At 38.9% G+C, this 22,788-nt stretch overlaps 1 protein-coding gene across 3 annotated transcripts in view; it reads left to right on the top strand.

Annotated features, from left to right (window-relative positions):
* Positions 1 to 22,788, top strand: part of LOC149806196 (uncharacterized) — a 50,970-nt gene that overhangs the window by 10,530 nt on the left and 17,652 nt on the right. For all 3 annotated transcript variants that reach the window (XM_089951113.1, XM_089951111.1, XM_089951112.1), the window contains exons 5-7: positions 3,987 to 4,092; positions 14,346 to 14,461; positions 18,844 to 18,935. In XM_089951113.1, the coding sequence (XP_089807239.1) occupies positions 3,987 to 4,092; positions 14,346 to 14,461; positions 18,844 to 18,935 (314 nt within the window). The remainder of the gene's footprint in view (positions 1 to 3,986; positions 4,093 to 14,345; positions 14,462 to 18,843; positions 18,936 to 22,788) is intronic.

Consider the following 22,788-nt stretch of genomic DNA (forward strand, 5'->3'; position numbering starts at 1 on the left):
TTTAGTTTGAAACTGTAAGTGAACCAGTAGGCCTAACGGGAAATAATGGCAGACTTCTCTAAGTCTGGGATGTACCAATTTATTAGATTGTCTGTTTCTTAAATCATCGGGCAAATATATTCAGAAAAAATATACAAATCATTGAAACCAAAGCCTAGGTATTATTTTATTAAAGATTTAACTTTAAAATGCAAATTATGTAGGTCAGAAAATTATGGGACAATGCTATGTTGTGGAATTCACGAGATGCACTTTAAGGTCTAAGCTGTTTTCTGACTTGACATGTATTTGCAAAAATACGGGAAAAAACAGCAAATCAGATGCTATTTATTTGCCTAGAATTACTACAAGTACATATACAAATAAATAAACTATAAATTTGCGATCCTGTCAATGGACTGTTGTAATGAAGCTATATTATAGTGAGTGATTACATTATGAAAACCTCTCCATCAGAAAATAGATTCATTCACGTCTGTGTTGATTCTGTAGGAAAGAAGGGACTGCAACTTTTGATGGTGGGACTCCTATTTTTACCTAAATAGGAGTCCTGGACTCTAGTCTTAAAATCATGGCGAGATCTCTGTAAAGTATATGTACCACTAAAGTTAATACATATGCCCTTTTACAGGTAATTTTGTGTAGCTCTGTACTAAGAATTCATAATGAGAATGTCATACATGCTACATCTGTATATATTATTTGCTCTATTTCGGTTTACAGGTTTAGACCATGGGCAAGTTGCCAATGTAAGAATACAGGTCAGACTTGCACATTGTGGACAGAAAGTCAATTGGCTGATGTACTGGAGATACTAAAGTGAAAGGCATCTTGTGGGATGAATACATCATCAATACACATGCTGCCATCTTGGTGGAGGATGATTTGTTTCTCAGCAGGTATCACACTCAGCATGACTCATCATAGTCAGTGACAGCTCTGGCTCCTCTCATATCTGTATCAAGATAAACCTTTCTTGGCGGAACTAGTAGGCCCATATTACCTACCACTGAGGTAGCTCAGGCTCTACAAACCACCTTAGTTACTGTCTCACATGTTGAATATATGAACTGGCTATGTGGATCAAATATCCTCTATCCCATCACAACTTAATAAACTGGACAATATAATGCCAACTATGATGGCCTGTTCTGCCATGCCTGAACTCTCTCATACGCCTCTGAAAGCATTGGGTCAGCATCACAGGTTGAGTTGCTGACCTGGAGAGCATTACGGAGACATAGCAGGCATGGGAATGGCAAAGCCTTTATCAGTAAGCACATTAGATGCCATCTTGTATGTTGCAAGTAGAGACCAGTTTGTAGATTACATATCCCATAATAAGGAATTTGACAAGGTTACAAAGGTTACAGACACTACCTTCCATATCAGATTGCACTAGGTCAACACCTAAGGTCTTGCCTATCAAGTGGAATGATGAGCCCAACTACACTGTTCAGTATTTCATATAGTGTCACGTTTTACCCAGCTTGCTCCATGGCAAGTTGTGCCACTGTTAATAAAGATTCTTCTGAGGGGAAATAGTCATGGAGAGTCAATGCAAGCTCAAAGTCATGGTTCTCAAAAATCAATGTGGATAAAACCAGAGAGAAGGGCATCATTCCACCCCAATTTCTCACCATGCCATCAAATACAAATTACTCGTGGTCAATACCAAACCCAATCTAGCTTTCAAATATGCCTGAGGGGACTACTTATAGTGATCTAATGCCACATATTTCATCCCTGCATCATACACAGACTCTCACTTGGAAAATAAATTGATTTGCTGTAGACGTACTGTATAGTAGTACCACAATGGTTCCATGCCACTCTCTGGCCAGTTATTGCCTTTTTGCCCACTTGTTATTCCAGACCCAGTGCAGTCAATAGCCATTATAAGCCCCAAATAAGACAACAGTGGCTTTGTTTCATCAAGACTGACCTTTGCCATCTGATTGGGATCAGATACGGTCATCACATATTATGATACAGCCTTTTCTTGTACTTAGGGGTATGGGTGACAGCAATCCAGTATCCTATATCCTTCCTGGCACCATGACATGGGCTTTTGCATTGCAGTCACATGGTCTTTAGCAAGTATTGGATCCATATGGTCATTGTAAGTGCCAATCGTTTCAAAGCTAGCTTTAGTCATTGCTAGAATCATATTTCATCCTGGCAGTATAACTCCCCAGGAACATGTGTTGATATTATTTTGATGGGGGCTTCAAATTTTACAAAGAACCATCTCTCCGCCTAAGAATCCATCACCTATGGGGTTTGCTCAGTGTGACAGCAGGCATCATTGTTCTTGGTTGCCTATTTATGAGGCCATTTCAAATGATACTGCTATATTAAAATCAGCCAAAACTTTGCTTTCTTGGATCAAACATCATCAGAGGAATGGGATAACTTAAGTTGGCTTCCATCAGGTGGTCTCTGGTAGGTACAACCCTTGAGTTGTCAGTTTGTATGTATGCATGCACAGCATGCTGGGGTGCACATCTCTTATGGAGGCCAGTAAACAGTGGTTCATTCCGGATCATCTGTTGCATATCGGTACCCTAGAGATAAAACCATACAGAAAGCATTTCATTGCAATCAGGAGAATCTGCATGCAATGGGAATTCTCATTCTGACCCACAACTCTTCTGTGGTTAATTATCTCAGAAGGCAAGGTGGAACAAAGTCCACAGACCTTTGCATTCTTCTTTGGTAATTTCTAATCTGGTGCCTTTGACAACAAATCCATAGACAAGTTCTTCATATTCCAGGCTGACTAAAGTTATTAGCAGATTTACTTTGCCTGAAGAAACAACTAATGCAAGCAGAATGGTTAGTTCATCCCTCGGTTTTCACTCACATATGAGCCTCCTAGAACCATCGACTGGCGGATCTATTAGTGATGCAAACTATTAACCTTCATCTCACTAGCCCCAGATCAAAAGAACTGCACAGTCACTGCTCTTTCCATTGATTGGAATCGCTTGGATACCTATGCTTACCCGCTGGTTTTCAAAAGTGATGCAGAAAGCAAGGAAATCTGAGTGTTGCCTAATCCTGATTGTGCCATCCAAGTAGGAAAAAATCGTGGATCAATGACTTCATCAATCTAGTATCAAATAAATCCCCAAGAAATAGAGATATTTCCTGATTTGCTCAAGCAACCATGATGGTGGGCATTCCATCTCAACGTAGAGTTGATGAACTGCATAAATTATCTGGATCATTTTAAGCAAGCCCTCAAGAACAAACAGTTCTCTCAATTGGAGACAATTGTTCAAGCAAGACAGCCCTCTACTTTCAAGTGTACAGTGGAAATGGAGAAATTTCATACAGTGGTGTGAGCACAAACACATTGCTCTGCTGAACACATCAATCTCTCAAATAGCTAAAATCCTACTGTAGTCTTTTGATGAGAAACAGTTAGCACCAATCACAATCAGATGCTACTGCTCCACATTCTACAACATGCTGCAGTATCATAGAAGAGAGAGTGTCCGACAAAACAAAGACCTATCTGATCTGCTGTTCACATGTTGAAAGGCTTTGGTTCTGAACTCAAGCTTTCATTGTCAAGAACAGGCTTAAGTATATCAGGAATCAGTCTTTTGCAGTGAAATCCCTATCTACTCTGGACACTTCATCTCAAGGTCATAGACAGGACCCAGTGCAAGCTCTGAAGTGGTATTTGAAACAGAAAGAGGGAAAGGATGACATATCATGCACTTTCATCCTGGGTAAAATGTTATTGACGTTTGGGAAATAACCCAGGTAAAATGAATTTGTTATGCAGTATGTGTGTGTGTGTGTGTATATATATATATACCCACACACACATAGAGACAGGTAAACATTCTTATTAATTTCAAAGACCTTTTTACATGTTTGGATTCTGATGAAAGAGATTTAACACCTTTAAGAAGTTAGAAGCAGTTAGAACATTTGAAAGATGTGTGTTCAGTACCATTTGAATGTTGCAGGGCTGCAATCTTGTCTAGCATCTCTCCTCTTCTTGAGGGCCTTGAGACATTGCATGAGATATGGAGTGAAGATGAGATAAAGTTCAGAGTCAGAGAAGTTATGCAGGTACGCTATATTCCTTGATGGTGGGAAGAAATTTGCATTTCAAATAAACTGATGTTATTATTGGATATTTTACAAATTAATTAAAATGAGATGAATTTTGAAATTTTTGGAAAGTAGATTTTTTTATTTTGTAATTTATTTCCATGGTTTTCATAATGGTTTTATATATAGAAATGAAAAACATGCTAAAACATTTATAATGTTGAAAAAGATTGAATGCAGAAACTTGTATACAAATGTTTTCAACACTTGTAAAATATATGCCTGTATTTGTATGATGTATGATTTTGTTATTTTGATGTGTAACATTCAGAATGGGGGAGAGTCAGTTTTGAGAAGTCATGGTTTGCCTCACTTAAAATAGCCTGTAAAACCAGCATGAATGAGACTCCACTAAGTGTAATGATCCAGAGTGAGATCTTCCCATAAATCAGGGTCAGTTCAAAGTCTGTAACACCAGTATGGATGAGACTCTGCTAAGTGTAATGATCCAGAGTAGATCTTCCCATAACTCAGGGTCAGTTCAAAGTCTTTAACACTAGTATGGATGAGATTCCACTAAGTGTAATGATCCAGAGTGAGATCTTCCCATAACTCAGGGTCAGTTCAAAGTCTGTAAAACCAGTATCGATGAGACTCCACTAAGTATAATGATCCAGAGTGAGATCTTCCTATAACTCAGGGTCAGTTCAGACTCAGCAACACCAGCATGGATGAGACTCCACTAAGTGTAATGATCCAGAATGAGATCTTCCCATAACTCAGGGTCAGTTCAAAGTCTGTAACACCAGTATGGATGAGACTGCACTAAGTGTAATGATCCAGAGTGAGATCTTCCTATAACTCAGGGTCAGTTCAGAGTCTGTAACACCAGCATGGATGAGACTCCACTAAGTGTAATGATCCAGAGTGAGATCTTCCCATAACTCAGGGTCAGTTCAGAGTCTGTAACACCAATATGGATGAGACTCAACTAAGATCTCACTCTGGATCATTACACTTAGCGAAGTCTGATCCATACTGGTGTTACAGACTTTAAACTGACCCTGAGTTATAGGAAGATCTCACTCTGGATCATTACACTTAGTTGAGTCTCATCCATACTGGTGTTAAAGACTTATAGCAGCACAGTGTAAAATTTGCCAAGATAAGGAAGGACAACTTACCAGCTATCTTTTTCATGCATGCTGTAATTCTGGCATATAATATATAGATTACACTTTTTACACCAAATTATGTTCTCTTTTTGCCACTTATAATAGCAATAATTATGCATATACCTCTTGAGGGCTTGGCTTGTATGGAACTAGGGTTTCTGTCAATCTTACAACATGTCATCACTGCCAGGGAATTAGGGTTTCTATAAATGGTACAACATGTAATCACAGCCAGGGAACTAGAGTTCCTATAATGATACAGTATGTAATCTCTTCTAGGGAATTAGGGTTTCTGTATATGGTATAAAATGTAATCACTGCCAGGGAACTCTTTCTTTGCTTCTTTCAAGTTTGGGAGTTTCATAGGCACAGATGGACCTCAAGCAAAAAGTTATTTTCTAAAAGACAGAGGGAAAAGTAAATTTTAAAAAAACATCGTCAAATTGAAGTATGTATTTTTGAGATTATTTTTTTTACAAACTGGATTATCATGACCTCTGAACTCACGTGCAGGGCAACATAGAGATAGTTTCAAGTTTGTATTCAGATTTAAGGTAAATGGATGTGGGTAGGTTAGCAGTTGTGTATGGCATTGTCCAAAACAATATCTGGACAAATGTCCAATTATAGTGCATTGATATATGCATGCTTTAACCCATTTCATCCTGTTTACCAATTTCAACTGCAGTGCCTGATTCCTGAGATGCAATTCTAAATACATTGTTGTAAAACGAAGCATCATAGAGCAGCGGGGGGGGGGGGGATTTTTTATATGCTCCTGTTCAGCGTAACAGTTTGTTTCATCAACAAGTTTCTTCGAGATTAAATCATCCTAAAGTAACTCAGAGTAATGTTGTGCATCGGCTTCTTCTGGGTGTTAAACAGTTGTCCCTTCAATCAATTTAAATAATGACTAGAACCGAGGTGAAAAATCATCCCGGACCTGTTCCTCTTGAAAGCCTTCAAAGTCAGCTTCATTCTATGAATCACTGTCAAAAAGTGCATGAAGCCATGTATCATCTATTTCATCAACTTGATTCAATTCTAACCCATCTTTTAAGTCAATATTTTCATCAGAAAAATCTAAATCAACTTCAGTATTGCTAGATGTGATCCATCATTTTATCGATCAGTTTTCACGATAACAATTTCTTTTCCAACCACATTTCTTTAAATTTCACTGTGCATGCATGCTTTAACCATTTCCTGTGTTGGTGAAGAAGTACACAAATATTTGTGATGTATAACACATTTCTAGAGACACTATGCACAGATGTAGTTGAATTTACCCTAGTCGTATTCAGGATAAAATGGGATCCTATGACCACAGGCGTATTCAGGATAGAATGAGGTATTACTACCGTAGTCTTATTCAGGATAACCTGCATGTCAAGACCACATGTACATATTGGCCTCCTTGTTGGTCCCATTGACGGTCACGTTATGCAGGTTTGACTATACAGCCCAAATAGATGTATCAATTCTCACATTCTTTTATGTGTATGACCCTGTTTTCTATATAGCCCAAATAGATGTGTCGATTCTCACATTCTTTTATGTGTATGACCCAGTTTTCTATATAGCCCAAATAGATGTGTCGATTCTCACATTCTTTTATGTGTATGACCCTGTTTTCTATATAGCCCAGATAGATGTATTAATTCTCACATTCTTATATGTGTATGACCATGTTTTCTATATAGCCCAAATAGATGTATCAATTCTCACATTCTTATATGTGTATGACCCTGTTTTCTATATAGCCCAAATAGATGTATTAATTCTCACATTCTTTTATGTGTATGACCCTGTTTTCTATATAGCCCACATAAATGTATTAATTCTCACATTCTTTTATGTGTATGACCCTGTTTTCTATATAGCCCAGATAGATGTAATAATTCTCACATTCTTTTATGTGTATGACCCTGTTTTCTATATAGCCCAAATAGATGTATTAATTCTCACATTCTTATATGTGTATGACCCTATTTTCTATATAGCCCAAATAGATGTATCAATTCTCACATTCTTATATGTGTATGGCCCTGTTTTCTATATAGCCCAAATAGATGTATCAATTCTCACATTCTTATATGTGTATGACCCTGTTTTCTATATAGCCCAAAAAGATGTATCAATTCTCATATTCTAATATGTGTATGACCCTGTTTTCTATATAGCCCAAATAGATGTATCAATTCTCACATTCTTATATGTGTATGGCCCAGTTTTCTATATAGCCCAAAAAGATGTATCAATTCTCACATTCTTATATGTGTATGACCCTGTTTTCTGTATAGCCCAAATAGATGTATCAATTCTCACATTCTTATATGTGTATGGCCCTGTTTTCTGGTGTGGACAACAGGTGCAGGATAGCTTTTTCCAGCCCCATGTGTGACTTTTATCTTTATCCAGACTCATGGACTTTTCTGACCATATACTGTGAGCATAGTGTACACAAAGTAGCAGAAACTTCCTGATTTTTATCATCACTTGAAAATTATAATCGAGATAAAGATTAGTTGTGATGCATTTACATATTAAATGATCAGTTCAGTGTTCCCAAAACAGTCCATTTTGCACCGATCAACCTAGCTACATGTATTGTCCTTTAGTCCATCTGTCAAAAAAGCTGTTGTTGTTTATGCTTCTTTTTCAAATATTTATGTTCTCATTTCTCCTTCAAATACGTTCCCTGATCACATTAACGTTAGGATATAAGCCTGCTACCTCTCGAATCCAGCCCTACTAAAAGACGAAAATTCGTCTTTTCTGTCTATCTCATATAGACCAAAGGGCAATAACTCTTGCCCCTCACCTCCCCTTGCCACCACCAGGTGTCACTAGTTTTTAAGCTTCGCTTGTACTGATAACACATACATTATACCTCCAAACAATCCAAGCCATCTTAGCGTTAAATTGGACTATCCGAAGTTAAATTTGGATTTATTGCGTTGGACAATCATTCTTCTACAGAAATGTCAACCAAATGCATGAAATGCAAAAAGTTCAAAGCAAAAGAAGACAACCATGACTCTTGTATTGTATGTACCAAGTGTACATCATCTATACCATGCAGCATGTGTAATACTTGGACAGAGCAAATGTGGGCTGATGTAGTCCAGAAGGCAGCAAAAGGGAGGGATAGACGGAATAAGTCGAAGAAAGATAGCATTGATGTCCTCAGTATACATCCGAAGACAGCCTCCATTGCGAGTCTTGTGGGGGACGTTGGGGTCCCCCCTCCATCTAAAGTTCGTCGTTTGCAACCGTCAGCCACAGTAACATCAGTGGCAATGGAGGAAAATAATGTTGACAGGGTACAACAGTCCACCTTTGAACAGATGTGTTGTTTGGTCCAGGAAACGACGATGCAGCTATTGACATCAGGCCAGATATTACCCTTATTTCCCTCGCTCTCTTCCACAGCTTTTTCTGACTCTTTGGGGGAATGTTCCCCCAATTTTAGGCTGCCCAGTGGGCGTAAGTCCCCCTGCATGTCCAAACATGGCCTTCGGGCCTGTAAGTCAGGACGCATGGGGTTTTTATCAGATCCATTTCATTATACAACCTCTATGTCACCGGCCGTCCAGCTGTCCCAGCATAGGGACCCTATTGCTAAAACGGTCCGACCAAATATGATTTACGGGGATCTTAGTGATAAATCTGTCCGTCAAGCTGTGCCGCCGGCAACATACCAATACTATGGCAGAGATTTTAGTGAGAAATCTGTCCGTCCAGCCAGGCCATTGGAGCAGCCGGTACTGGTGATAGCAGGACCATCGCCAACATTCAGGCCGACCACAAGCCAGACAAACCAGCTGGCAGGGCTGGCTGTCCATATGTTCATGGCTTATCCACAAGGGAGAGTTAGTGACAGTGTCAAGGATGACGGAATAGCGTCATCTATGCCATCTGGTATGCTCTATCCAGAAATGCAAGCTATTCCAGAACACGACTTGGCACACAGTGAGGGTGACAAAACTCCTGCAAATCAGCTGTACACAGATCCAACCATGGAACGGACTGAGTTTGGCTTCAAGGTGGCAGTGGAAGAAATTTATAGGGTGTTGGCAACTTCAGAATGCCCTCCACCTCCTACCGCCAATCAAGACTACAGAGTTAAGGCGTCTGTAGATCTTGATGGGGAGGAAGAGACGCCGTCCTTCCGGCTCCTTCCCCAGTAGGCAAAATTTAAGGAGATCAGTGATTGTCTATCAGGACGAATAGGTGATCCGGGGAATGCTAAGGCGTTCTTTTCAGAAAGCCAAGTACCAGCGACGTTCTCGTGTCGCTGGTACAAAACTCATTTAGACGCCTTCGGTACGGATCTTCCGGCCCTGGACAAAAATATGGCAGCAGTTCACATGTCCGCTCCACTGTTTTACAAAGTGGACAAAAATGTGTTCCATGCCACGTCAAAGCTAGCCCGGAACGTAGTCGCTATGTCTTCAATGTTAGACTTGGCTTTCTTAGCCATTTTCCGACTTGCAGAAAAATCCGACAATGACCATGCTTGGGAAGCGACGGCCCGGATTGCAAGAGTTATTAACAGGGCAGCTCACCATTCCATGGCTAATGCATTGACTGCTTCTGCCAACTTAGACCTGATACGACGTGATGCATGTCTGCGGTCCACGTCGTTCAAGCCCCATCATACTCTGGCTTTACGGATGACTGTTTGGGTCGGCTTTAGTATTTGGAGGAAAAATTGAAGAAGTTCGGACGCAGGCAGCGCATGAACTGCCCCTCCAACTTGCCGCCCAACCTTAGCAGACGTTTAGAAAAAATCCCCTGCCACAGTAGACGGATGATTGGTGGACCAGGGACAAGAGATCCTTACAATCAAATGTGCAGTATAGATCCCAACCCAGTGCCAGGAGACAACAGTCTAATCAAGCTAGGAGGCAACCATACAGAGGTGGTAAGAAACAAAGTTTCTCCGTCTTCAAGCCTCCTAACTCTAAAAGTTGACATACCCTCCCCACCACCTGCGGACAGCCTACCTGTGGGCAGCCGCCTCCTGCAATTTCAGGACCACTGGACCACCTTTTTTCATCAGAACGATTGGGTAATCCAGGTCATTTCGGAGGGGCTTTGGATTTCATTTATCCAACCCCCTCCCCTGTCCTCCTCTCCCCTATTCACGGATGTACCGTCCGATCGGGAGAAGGATACCTTTCTACAAGAGGAGATATGGTCGCTCATAGAAAAACGGGCGGTGGAGATTGTGAAAAAACCGCAATCACCGGGGTTTTATTCCAGGCTGTTTCTTAACCAGAAGGCAAACAGCAAGTTGAGGCCGATAATCGACCTGAGTCGCCTCAACCAATACATTTTACCACCAAAATTCAAAATGGAAACGGTGAGATCAATCCATCTTTCCATCCGGCGGGATGAGTACGCCGTCAGTCTAGATATGACCGATGCATATTTTCACGTCCCTATCCACCCCGCGTCACGGAAATTTCTCCAATTCACTTACCGCGACGTGGTTTATCAGTTCCAGGTCGTACGCTTTGGCCTCAACACCAGCCCTTGGGCTTTTACCAAGGTTATGGATTGCGTCGTCACCCTGTTCTGCCCGACTTCATCTACAGGGACGGCAGTGTACTTGGACGACATCCTCCAGAAACATTTGGAAAATTCTATTCTGCTCAAAGGCAGAAACAATCTTTTAGCACTTTTAGATCATCTAGGCTTTCTCGTGAACTGGAAAAAGTCCGATCTCCGTCCATCCCAGTGTTTTGTCCATCTGGGTATGGAGTTTCTCACCAATCTGAATCTGGTACGGCTTCCTCGCGCTCGCGTAATTCGGATTGTTGAACTCGTCGAGTCCGTTTCCAACAGGACGTGGATTTCAGCGAGAGAATTCTTGCAAGTCCTCGGATTATTCAATGCGGCAGCGGACTTGATCCCGTTTGGCCGTCTTTTTATGGGTCCCTTACAAATGACGTTACTGGCACAATGGCGCCCCTTTTCAAGTCCCCTCAATCAAACAATAATGATCACGCCCGAGATACGATCATTCCTGCGTCAGTGGCACAACCCCGGTTGGCTGTCCACGGGGATTCCTCTGGAGATGCCCCAAGCGGAGATAACGGTATGTACCGACGCCAGTACCTACGGTTGGGGTGCCCACCTGTTGCCGGACTTCGCTACAGTCAGCGGCACATGGGAGCCAGGGGAGAGGCCTCTCCATATCAACCTTTTAGAAATGAGGGCTGTCATCAATGCCTTTCATTTTTGGAAGGATCAGCTCTCCGGAAAAACTGTCCTCATTATGTCAGACAACTCTGTGGTGGTGACTTACCTCCTCAAACAAGGGGGCACCAAATCACCAGACCTGTGCATTCTGATCTGGCAGTTTCTACGTTGGTGCGACAACCTCCACATCAACGTACAAATCAGACACATTCCCGGCAGACTCAGTGTCTTGGCCGACACTGTATCCAGGAAAGGTCAAGTCATTCACATGGAATGGTCACTCCATCAATCAGTCTTTCTTCGGATTTGCACACTTTGGGGGCGTCCGATGATTGATCTTTTTGCAACAAGGTGGAATCGCAAGTTGCCCATCTTCGTCTCTCCGGTTCCAGACCCAGAGGCTTGGGCCGTGGACGCTCTGTCAATCAGCTGGGAGGGGTTGTGGGCATTCGTCTACCCTCCCACGGTTTTGGTACCGAAAATAATCCAGAGGTTAAGGGGTCAGAACTGTTGGATGATTCTGATTGCCCCTCTCAGATGGAACAAGTCCTGGGTCACCGATCTACTCGATCTAGCGATAGATCTACCCAGGAAGATTCCAACCAGCCCAAATCTTCTCAAACAACCGCGGTCACTGGTGTTCCACCCCAGCCCAGACTGTTTTCTTCACGCTTGGCTCTTGGCTGGACAGCCTTGCGAGACAAACAATTTAAACCTTCGATTGTGGAGAGAATCTCAAGAGCAAGAAGGCCCTCCACTCTGGAGGCTTACGAGGGAAAGTGGCGTGTTTTCAGGGACTGGTGCCATATCAATAACATCGTCCCTCTGAGTGTCTCAATCCCTCAACTGGCCGACTTTTTTCTCTGGCTTTTCGAGGAGAAACAGTTGTCCCCAATTACTATCAAAGGCTACCGCTCCATGATATCAGACACATTCCGCCATCATGGTTGATGTGATATTGGGCATAACAAAGCTCTATCAGATCTTTTAGCCAATTTTGATTTCAATCGACCAAAATCCCTCACCCTGTTTCCAAAATGGAATCTGTCCTGGGTTTTAATATGGCTCAGTTCGGACAAATTTGAACCTTTAGCCCACACTTCGTTAAAGCTACTATCATACAAAACATGTTTCTTGATAGCCTTAGCTTCAGCATGCAGGGTGAGCGAGTTACATGCCCTTTCCAGTGACCTGAACTTTCTTCAGTTCAGATCAGATAGTTCGGTGGTCCTCCTGACGCAACCAGGCTTTGTAGCCAAAAATAGGTTACCATCCATTGGCAATCAAAGAATCATCATTCGCTTGCTCTCTTCCATAGATAAGTCAAGAGCAACAGCCATGGAAGATCCTGTTCGTGCACTCAAGCACTATTTAAAACACACAGAGGCGTGTTGGGACACACGTAAGCGCCTCTTTCTTCCGGTCAAAGCTGGTAAACGGAATATCACCCCTCAAGCCCTTGCTTCATGGCTGAAGTGGGTTATACGCTCAGCGTACTCTGAGGTCTCACAAGATCAGAGTCGCCTCATGAAGATTACAGCTCATGAGATTAGAGCAATCTCAGCGAGCCTTGCATTCGAACACAATATTTTGATCCGAGATATAATAGAAGCTGTTGGCTGGCATGCAGATTCAACCTTCTCCAGTTTTTATCTCAGAGATTTGGCTTCGCAGAGGCAAACCTTGAATCTGGTAGGTCCGGTGTTGGCAGCCCAGATGACCACCAGACCCATTTAAAACAATCAGCACAGCCTATCAGCTTCGCTGGATTCGCCAGCGAAATTTCGTAGGTAAGAAGATTTCAATAACTATCTTCTTAACCGTATATAGGGGTCACATATCACGGGACCCTAGGCTGTGTTGCTGATGAAATAGGAGAACAGGTTATCTTTCAAATGGGGAATCCAGCCATCATTCCCTAGAAGGTACCCGGGGTGGAGGTAGGATGCTCAGCATTCCCTCCTCCTATTACCTATTCTCCTAATGTTAATGTGATCGGGGAACGTATTTGAAGGAGAAAGCAAATTTTTAGTAAATTACGTTCGTTTCTCCGAGAATGCTTACCCAATCACATTACTTAAAAACCCTCCCAACCACCCCGCTATGCGAGCATCCTCGTATAATATATATCGCTCAGCTTAAAAAACTAGTGACACCTGGCAGTTGCAAGGGGAGGTAAGGGGCAAGAGTTATTGCCCTTTGGTCTATATGAGATAGACAGAAAAGACGAATTTTCGTCTTTTAGTAGGGCTGGATTCGAGAGGTAGCAGGCTTATATCCTAACAATAATGTGATCGGGTAAGTATTCTCAGAGAAACATAATTTACTAAAAATTTGCTTTCTTTTTGAAGGGTTAATCAATGCTCTATCAAATTTGAATCAAGGATTATTTCATTATTTGGTGTCAGTTTCGATTAATCTTATAGATAAAAGTGAACATTACTTTTCTGAATCATTATGCAATCTGCCTGCAATACATAGACTGGATTCTATGTATTATCATTATTGTAGCAATTTTAAGCACTCTTCTTTGGAAGCTAAAATGTTTGTAAACATTGAAAATTTACACTGAATAATTAAGTGTAAACCAAACTTTGTATGCTCTGTCCTGTGGTAAAAGAATTTTCAGTTAATGGTTTGCCATTTTAAACTAACAGCATTATTCACAATGTGCCATTTTTACTTTAATCCTCTTTATTTCTTCAGAAGTGTGAGAGAAAAAAAGAATACATCTTGTTGCTTCAGTGTAAGATAAGAATATTACACCTGCAGATCAAAAGTTTGTGTCCAGATTTTCATATCCTTCACTGACGCATATGATGAATTTTATTAGTCTCACACTAGGCCCTGTAATTTTCTTATACATTGCCTCTTGACTTTCAGATGTTAGGAAAGCGTGGACTCCTGGACTTGCTGGGAATTAGGAAAACAGTGGGGACAAAAGACTTGTGGCCACCTCCCAGGCAAAAACTTGAAGCCTCTTTCACCGAGAAACACTCGTACATATTTTTATTTCTAGATACTTTGTAGTGATGTCCTGTCATTCATGAATTGGTGCAGGTCAAAAAACCATTAAATAACAATTGGAATTAATCAAGAACAGCAGAAATTTGCTATAGTTAATGAGTTCATGAATTAACATTTTTAGTACAAACTAGCCATAATAAAACTGAAAGTTTCTCTTTATTGTAATCATTGTGAGCTCAAAAAGCCTTATTCAGCCCCTTTCTAGAGTGAATTCATTCATAAAAGGAATTAATAACTTTTATTTAGTAACTATTCTATATAGTTTTATACCCTATATCCTCTAGGGATTTGGTTGCCAAGCAGGCTTTTTTATGCCCCATCCCTCTTGAGACAGGGATATGGTTGCCAAGCAGATTTTCTTTATGTTGTTGTTGTTGTTGTCGGGTTTAACGCCATTTTTCAGCACATGATAGGCTATACATGGCGGCCAGTATTAATGGTAGATGAAGAACCAGGGAAAACCCTGGAAAGAACCACTGCCCCATGAGAGGCTACTGGCAAGCTTTCTTACATACCCACAATTGCCAAATCCAAGAATTGAACCCACGCAGATGACGGTGAGATGGCAGTGATCCGTAATGGAGAGCGCTTTAGACCACTCAGCCACTCGGGGCCCCTGGTTTTCTTTATACCACAGCCCTCTAGAGGCAGGTATATAGTAGCCAAGCAGTTTTTTTTTATATACCCCTGCCCTTTAATGATAATAATAATAAAATAATAATAATAATAATGCTTTATTTAAAGAGGGTGACTCATTAGTCAAGGACTATTCTCCCTTGAGACTGAGATATGGTTACCAAGCAGGTTTTTTTTTATACACCAGCCCTTTAGAAGTGATGGTATAGTTATTAAAGAGGTTTTCTTATTACACTATCTCTAGAGTTGGGGATAGGGTTATAAAGGAGTTATTTTTATACCCTGCCACATGAGGTGGGGTTATATATGAATTCTGGTGTCTGTCCATCTATCTAGTACACTGTAGGTTCAACTAGTCCCATAGTTATACTGGTTATATACCCAAAGAGTTTATGCAGTGACCTTTCAATGTGAAAAACATATTTGTTCCAAGGCCTACTTAGGCCTAAATGAAAAAAGTGACCTTCACATGTCCAGTATGATCATGGCAGCCATCTTGAAAGCCTTATTATGGTGTCTGCATCTGATTGGATAGTCATTTTGACATGAAACTTTTCATAGAAAACTTAAATGGTGTTTATCTGATATCCCATATCGGCCTGCTTGAAAATCTTCTTGTTACTAATCCTGGACAGTTGGTCCTATAGACATGGACATTTCACTGAAAGACTTTTTATGATATCTAACTGGCTCTGAATGAAAATGCTGCCTGTCTGACACCATATATGGCTGCCATGGTGGACATCTTGAAAAAATACTTTTTTTTGCTACTCTTGAATGGTGATAGCAGCATGGGGTTTTCACTAAAAGACTTCTTTAATCTCTAGCTGATCCTCAATGAAAGTGGAGGGAGGTACCATCTGTGATGGAATGCTATGAAACTTGGTAATTACAATGGCTTTCACATGAAGATTTAGCAATGTCCTTACCAATAAATCATTTATACCCATGCAATTATTACCAGAGTTACTGTTCTTTTTGTCGTATATACTTATGCAGTGTTTGACACAGTGAGAACAACTAGTCCAGGAGTTTTATAATGATTGCCATGAAAATTGGTAAATATAATGCCATCACTTGAAGATGAATAATTGTTATTAGTGACGAGTCACTTTTCTGCCAGAATCAGTATTAGAGTTATGTCTATTTCAGCTTGCTTGCAGCTGTATGTAGTATATAACAGCTGTATGTTGTGTATGACAGCTGTATGTAGTTTATAACAGCTATATTTAAATGTAGTATATGACAGTTGTATGTAGTGTATGACAGCTGTATGTAGTGTATGAGAGAATCTTGTGAATGCAACTAGTGTCACAGATTTCATTTGGATTGCCATCAAAAATGGAAAATCTTTCATTCATCAGCTGATGATGCACTTATCAACACATCATTGTTCCCTTGCAACATTTGTTGGTGGTTTAGCCCATTTCTACTTGGAACCTGATGTTTGATATGACAGACTCAACTCGTCCAATAGTTTTCACTTGAAATGGATTGCCATTTAGCTTTGCACTTGTGATTATCATTTGAAGATACCCAACTAGTCTAAGTTTTCATTGGATAGCCATTTAACTTTGTACTTGTTATGATTATCATTTGAAGATACCCAACTAGTCTAAGTTTTCATTGGATAGCCATTTAACTTTGTACTTGTTATGATTATCATTTGAAGATACCCAACTAGTCTAAGTTTTCATTGGATAGCCATTTAACTTTGTACTTGTTATGATTATCATTTGAAGATACCCAACTATTGTAAGTTTTCATTGGATAGCCATTTAACTTTGTACTTGTTATGATTATCATTTGATAATATGCATATAGATCAGTAAGTGTCATCCCACAATATTTTGCAGAGTTATTGCCCTTTTGTCTTGTGAACTATTGCTAAGAAATTTGTTGTTCAGGTAAAATACTTAAAATGAATCATGATTGGTGTAGCCTATTACCATCTACACCCACACCAAGGGGGTCAGGATTTACTGAGGACTGTACATATATTCATCAGAAACATTCATAGAGAACTAATTTTACCCAGAATTTGATTTAGCTTCTCAAATTTGACCAATTAAACTATTTATGTAAGTGTTTACTGCTTATTAATAATTTCTGGATAAAGATCATGATAAGCATGATAAAATTTCTGTGTTGTTTATAAAGTGAAAAATGAAATATAGCCTTCAGAGTGAAAAATGAAATATAGCCTTCAAAGTGAAAAATGAAATATAGCTTTCAAAGTGAAAAATGAAATATAGCTTTCAAAGTGAAAAATGAAATATAGCTTTCAAAGACGGCTCATTTCTGTCATATAATTGGGTTGTAATTGTTGTATATAGAGCCAAAACAAGTAAAAGTTAAAATCAGAAGTATTTTTTAACAAGAAATATTTAAATAGAAAATAGGTACTTGGATATTCATTTTGTTTAACTAGTGAATAGTGACACCTAATATCTTACTTGGCCATGGTGCTGTTTGGCAGCATTTTGTAAAAGACACAAATAAGGCAAACTGTATGCTGTGCAAGTTTGAGTTAGGGTACAAGGGAACAACTTAAGACTTGCTAAATTGCCTGACATACAACTCCAACTCACAAGGTAATCATAATATCATAATTTTGTATAGTCATAGTGTTCACTGCATCTACATTTTTATTCGAAGTCTTTCAGGTTCTTTGGAAAAGATATTGTGTTGTTTGGCAAGTTGGAAAAAAAATTGTTCTTTAGTTGTATGATATTTGTTTTTAAAAAAACGATGTTTGTTTGCAGAACCACCCTTCAAGGTCATCTTGGTTAAGAGGTCAATATGGCCTGTTTGACAGGGTGTGATTAGTACAGGTTTGACTCAACATATATAAAAAAATCAGAGATGTAAATTCACTCATCTAATGCATTATTCTTTTCCAAATTGAGCATTTCATTCATTTTTTTTATCTGTTCTATTTACCTTGTTCTGATTCAGTCTTTTTCCTATATTTACATCCTTGAAGTGTCACCGAGGTGAAAAATAATTTAACTATTTGTAAAGGCAACATTAAGAGCTTATAGTTTTGCAAATTTAAAAATATATTTAACTATATATGGTCATTCTTTGGATACTAGATTAGTATCTTAAAGTAATAATAGTGAAATACATAAATATGGTAATTGTGTGGATATTACTTTAGTATGTTAAAGTAATTACAATGAAAAACATATATATGTTAAATTGTCTGGATATTACATTTAGTATGTTAAAGTAATTACAATGGAATACATGTATATGAGCATTGTCTGAATATTACATTTAGTATGTTAAAGTAATTACAATGGAATACATGTATATGAGCATTGTCTGAATATTACATTTAGTATGTTAAAGTATTTACAATGGAATACATGTATAAACCTCATTCATCTAGAATATATTTCAACCTGATTCACACATTTGTATTTGCTGATTTTGGTATAGAACCAGAGCTAGTTCAGTTCCTTTCATTGGAATAGTTTTCATGTCTCCAAAGAATTTCAAATAAATTATCTTCCACTGTATACAAAATAACAGCAATAGAATTTTGAAGATAACCATTATCAGTAGTATTTAGCATTTTCAATCAAGGTTGTTAACTATGGTGTCGTGTGTGTGTGTGTGTGTGTGTGTGTATATATATATATATATATATATATATATATATATATATATATATATATATATATATATATATATATATATTTGAATTCAGAGAAAAGGCTGGACTGTCTGTTGGGGCCAGAGCCCTTGCCAAGCATCACCACAGGGATAAGAGTAGCTCCTGGTGGGGTACTTCAACAGGAAGTAAGTTTTTCTTTAATTATTTTTGGTCCATATTTTATACTCGTCTCATCCACTGATTGTTTAGTCATGCTGCCCATAACTGTTGTAACTGTCTATTTGTAAATCCCACTCTGAAGCTTTTGGTCCTACTTAATGTAAAAAATGTATTTTTTTTAATTTATTGTGCCTTTAATGCTTTGAAAATCCCCCATAAGGTCCATTTTGTCTACCTTGACTGCCTCAAAGTGTTTTAGAACTTATAAAAATGTTATCTGTTGTCATTTTCATTGATATTTTTTATTTTAGCAGATCATTTGTAGCTGGTTTGAGGTTTTGTAAAGGCATCATTTATAGCTGGTTTGAAGTTTTGTACAAACATTGTTTATTGCTGGTTTGAGGTTTGGCACCAACTTTTGACATTAGCACAGATCCTGCAAAGGCATGTGAGTGCTTGAATCATGAAATATTTGTACAAACTGACACACTTGGAGAGAAGTGAAAGTCAAGCAAAAAAAATGTTGGGGTGAAATGGTTCACATGTTGATATGATTCACAATACACACAGCCTGAGATACAATACATATTGATACAAATATGAACTTGATAGTCTTCCCATCTTTGGAAGGTAGTTGGTGCCCTTTTATATACATTCTTGGTTGTATTTCCAATATGCAGATTACAGACAAACATAAAAATACTTTCAAACAGACTACCTGTTGGTTGTCAGTGAGTTTTATTCAATATTTTAGGCCAATTAATGTTTGCTTTATCTAACTCATTATAGGTACAAGGCTTTTTGTCTTGCATCAGTGCTTTGAAAACATCTTATTACCAATTTCATTTCTCACTTAAACTTGAAAGACATTATCTTCAAAACAAAAGAAATAATGAAATTTCCTGGTGCAAAGAAAATCTCACCTATAACAAACCTGGGCATGGGAATGAGGATGAATACCAGCAAGATCTATCACACTGTTATTCCTGCAGATGCAAGAGACTGCTGTGGCCACAGGTACTTGTATTTGTTAGTGAAGAAGGAAAACTATCGACTACCACCAGTCCTATTCTATAATTTTATATTTTTAAACTTGCACAAGGTGATAAACTTGAACAGTTTTAAAATCTTCCCAATCACTGATTCTGTGCTAATTTTATTTATTCCATCACACCTTCATTCACAGGTTAAATATCTTTGCATAAAAAGATAAATTCCAAATTTGTTCCCAATGTACATTTTAAGGAGAGATACTGCCAGGATTTTATCTTAAGGGAGACCTCCCCCCTTTGTCAATGAATTAAGGGGGAGTGGATAAAGGAGGTGTGGAGGGTAGGAGAAGAAAAGGTCTTAGTTCAATATTTACCTCATACTTCAATATCTCTCTCCATTTTCTTAAAGCTCTACTGAGATCAGTATAGATGTCACCTCAAATTGTAAAAGAATTAGTATGCTTATTAGAGATTGCATAATAAGAAAACCTCTTTAAGCATACTCTGTTCCCTGTCTGTGTATGAATATTGTTCTGTGCTTTCTTTTAAAGGGGCATGTACATAGCTAGCTTTGTAAGTTTGAATATGTTGGGAAACTGATCTTTGTGACTGATGTGTACAATTGTCCATTGCTTACAGACTATCTTTTGCACAGATCTGCTCCGAAGTAGGATTTTTCACTAAAATAAGCTTTGTTGAGTCAGTGGTTTATTGACTACTATGCAAGATTCTTATCTGTTCCATAATGCACAGTGTTGGTTTTCAGTCTATCAATGCCCTAATCTGCTCCAAAGTAGGATTTTTCACTAAAATAAGCTTTGTTGAGTCAGTGGTTTATTGACTACTATGCAAGATTTCTTATCTGTTCCATAATGCACAGTGTTGGTTTTCAGTCTATCAATGCCCTAATCTGTTCGTGCAGACAGAGATATTCAAATAAATATCTTTATTTCTTAATTTCATTTTTTAAATCCTTATTTATTTAGTTTATTTTAACCCTGATATGGACAAATGGTTTTGTAGCATAAGATCTGCAGGGCTAAACTGAGTGACAAAAAAATGAAAATTTCATTTTACTTTTAAATTGTTTGTAATTTAATTAGACTCAGTATTCTGTCCTTTCTACATTTAATTTGAAATACTGCTGAAAGAGGGGATGACCGTCATGCTGTTTAATTTTGTCGATCCAACATGTACATCTGACTCATATATAATACCATTTTCAAAATCACTCAGTGGTATCTTCATTACCACTTTTCCAGCTCCATTAATCTGATATGCTTCATAACTGTACAAACTATTGGCATCATCACTTTCATAAGCCAGTATTTGCCGAATGAATCATAATCAACCATGCGGGGTATCAGACAATTTTGGTTTTCAAGGTAGCCTGTATTTTAAATATGCATTTGTAAAACTTCCTTCATGGAAAGTTCAAACTATGCCATAATGAGGCTTATTCATGGGCACCAAGTGTCAGTCAAATTTAGTTTAACAACCATTCATGTCATGTTTGAAAAATCCATATGCTTAAAGAGTGCCTACCCAAAAAACAGATGTTGTGACAAGAATGGTTAGCCTGAATAAAGATTGTGTACTTCCCTGAGCACATTGTCATATTCTGGGCTTTCAACTAATTTGCAGGAGTTCTCGTGCGTCAATGTTCTCCAAGTAGGTGAATTCGTACAAATTTTGCAAGATTCACATAATTGCACACCCTGACAGCATCTCATTTAAAGTACTTTACATATCAATGATATATTGGTAAAATTCATCCGCTGTTGTCCAGTTAACACTACAATGCATAGCTCTGCACCAACCTTCTGTGCAATAGTAAGAGACTGGTGTGGAGCTACAACAGCTTTATATGTTCTACTCTATTTGTCTTAAAGATTAGACAACCACAGAAATGCACAACTAAGGACGAAGACAATGAACCTACATGCTGACATGTACACATTGCTGGAGTTTTTGGTGGATAAGGAAGATAAATCAGCAATAGGCTCTCCAGTTACAAAATGCCATAACTCAACATTATCAGAGACATCCCTGGCACCTGTGTCACCATAGGACTCATTGCTGTCGATACCTTTAGGCCTTGCTTCCTCAGGGCTCCACTCTTCAGCTCTTGCTCCACTGACACATGGACCAATCACATGGATCAAACATCCCTAACCCATCCCAACATATGATTTTGACAATGTCATCCCCCATCATGGCCTTATGATTTCTATTTCATGTGGCATAGACCTACTACAAGGGATCCTCAGGGACAAACATGATAAGTTCCCAGAAATTAATATGTCATCCAGTTTGTCAAACCTGGTATATACAGGCAAATAGGGAGATCAGTCTAACCCACAGGTAGCCTCACTGCACTCTCCATTTACAATTCCAAGCCTAGTGTCTGACACTGCTCAATTCTCTCAACCCTTGGTACAACAGAAGGTTTGGTAACCATTGAAAATCACCATTTCTGCTTTAGGGCATGACATATTTTTTCAGCAGCAGCAGACCTTGACACTCTTTGCCAGCTCATTCAATCAAACAGGTGCCTAATTTCATGCAAGCAGAGACGATAACTTTCTTCACTCATGAACTCAGTATGCCAAATGAAAGACTTAGCCTTCAGATTCCATTGAAGAAGTTTTCTGCCTTTTGCCTCCAGAGTTCTGCCCACTGCCTCCAATCTTATCAACCACCTGGACCAAAGCTCCAGCATGTGTTGATCTGATCATGACAAAGCAAGAATCCAACTTAAGATTACTTACTCAGTCTGGCAGATTCACAGACATTTTGAACTGTTTAAAATCATCAGTTACAAGAAGCCAGGACATCCCCAACATCAAACATTTCTTTCTCTCACAAAATGTCTTCCAGCAAGTTT

The sequence above is a fragment of the Sinohyriopsis cumingii genome, chromosome 2 (genome assembly GCF_028554795.1).
Source record: "Sinohyriopsis cumingii isolate HCF-2022 chromosome 2, ASM2855479v2, whole genome shotgun sequence".
NCBI lineage: Eukaryota > Metazoa > Mollusca > Bivalvia > Unionida > Unionidae > Sinohyriopsis > Sinohyriopsis cumingii.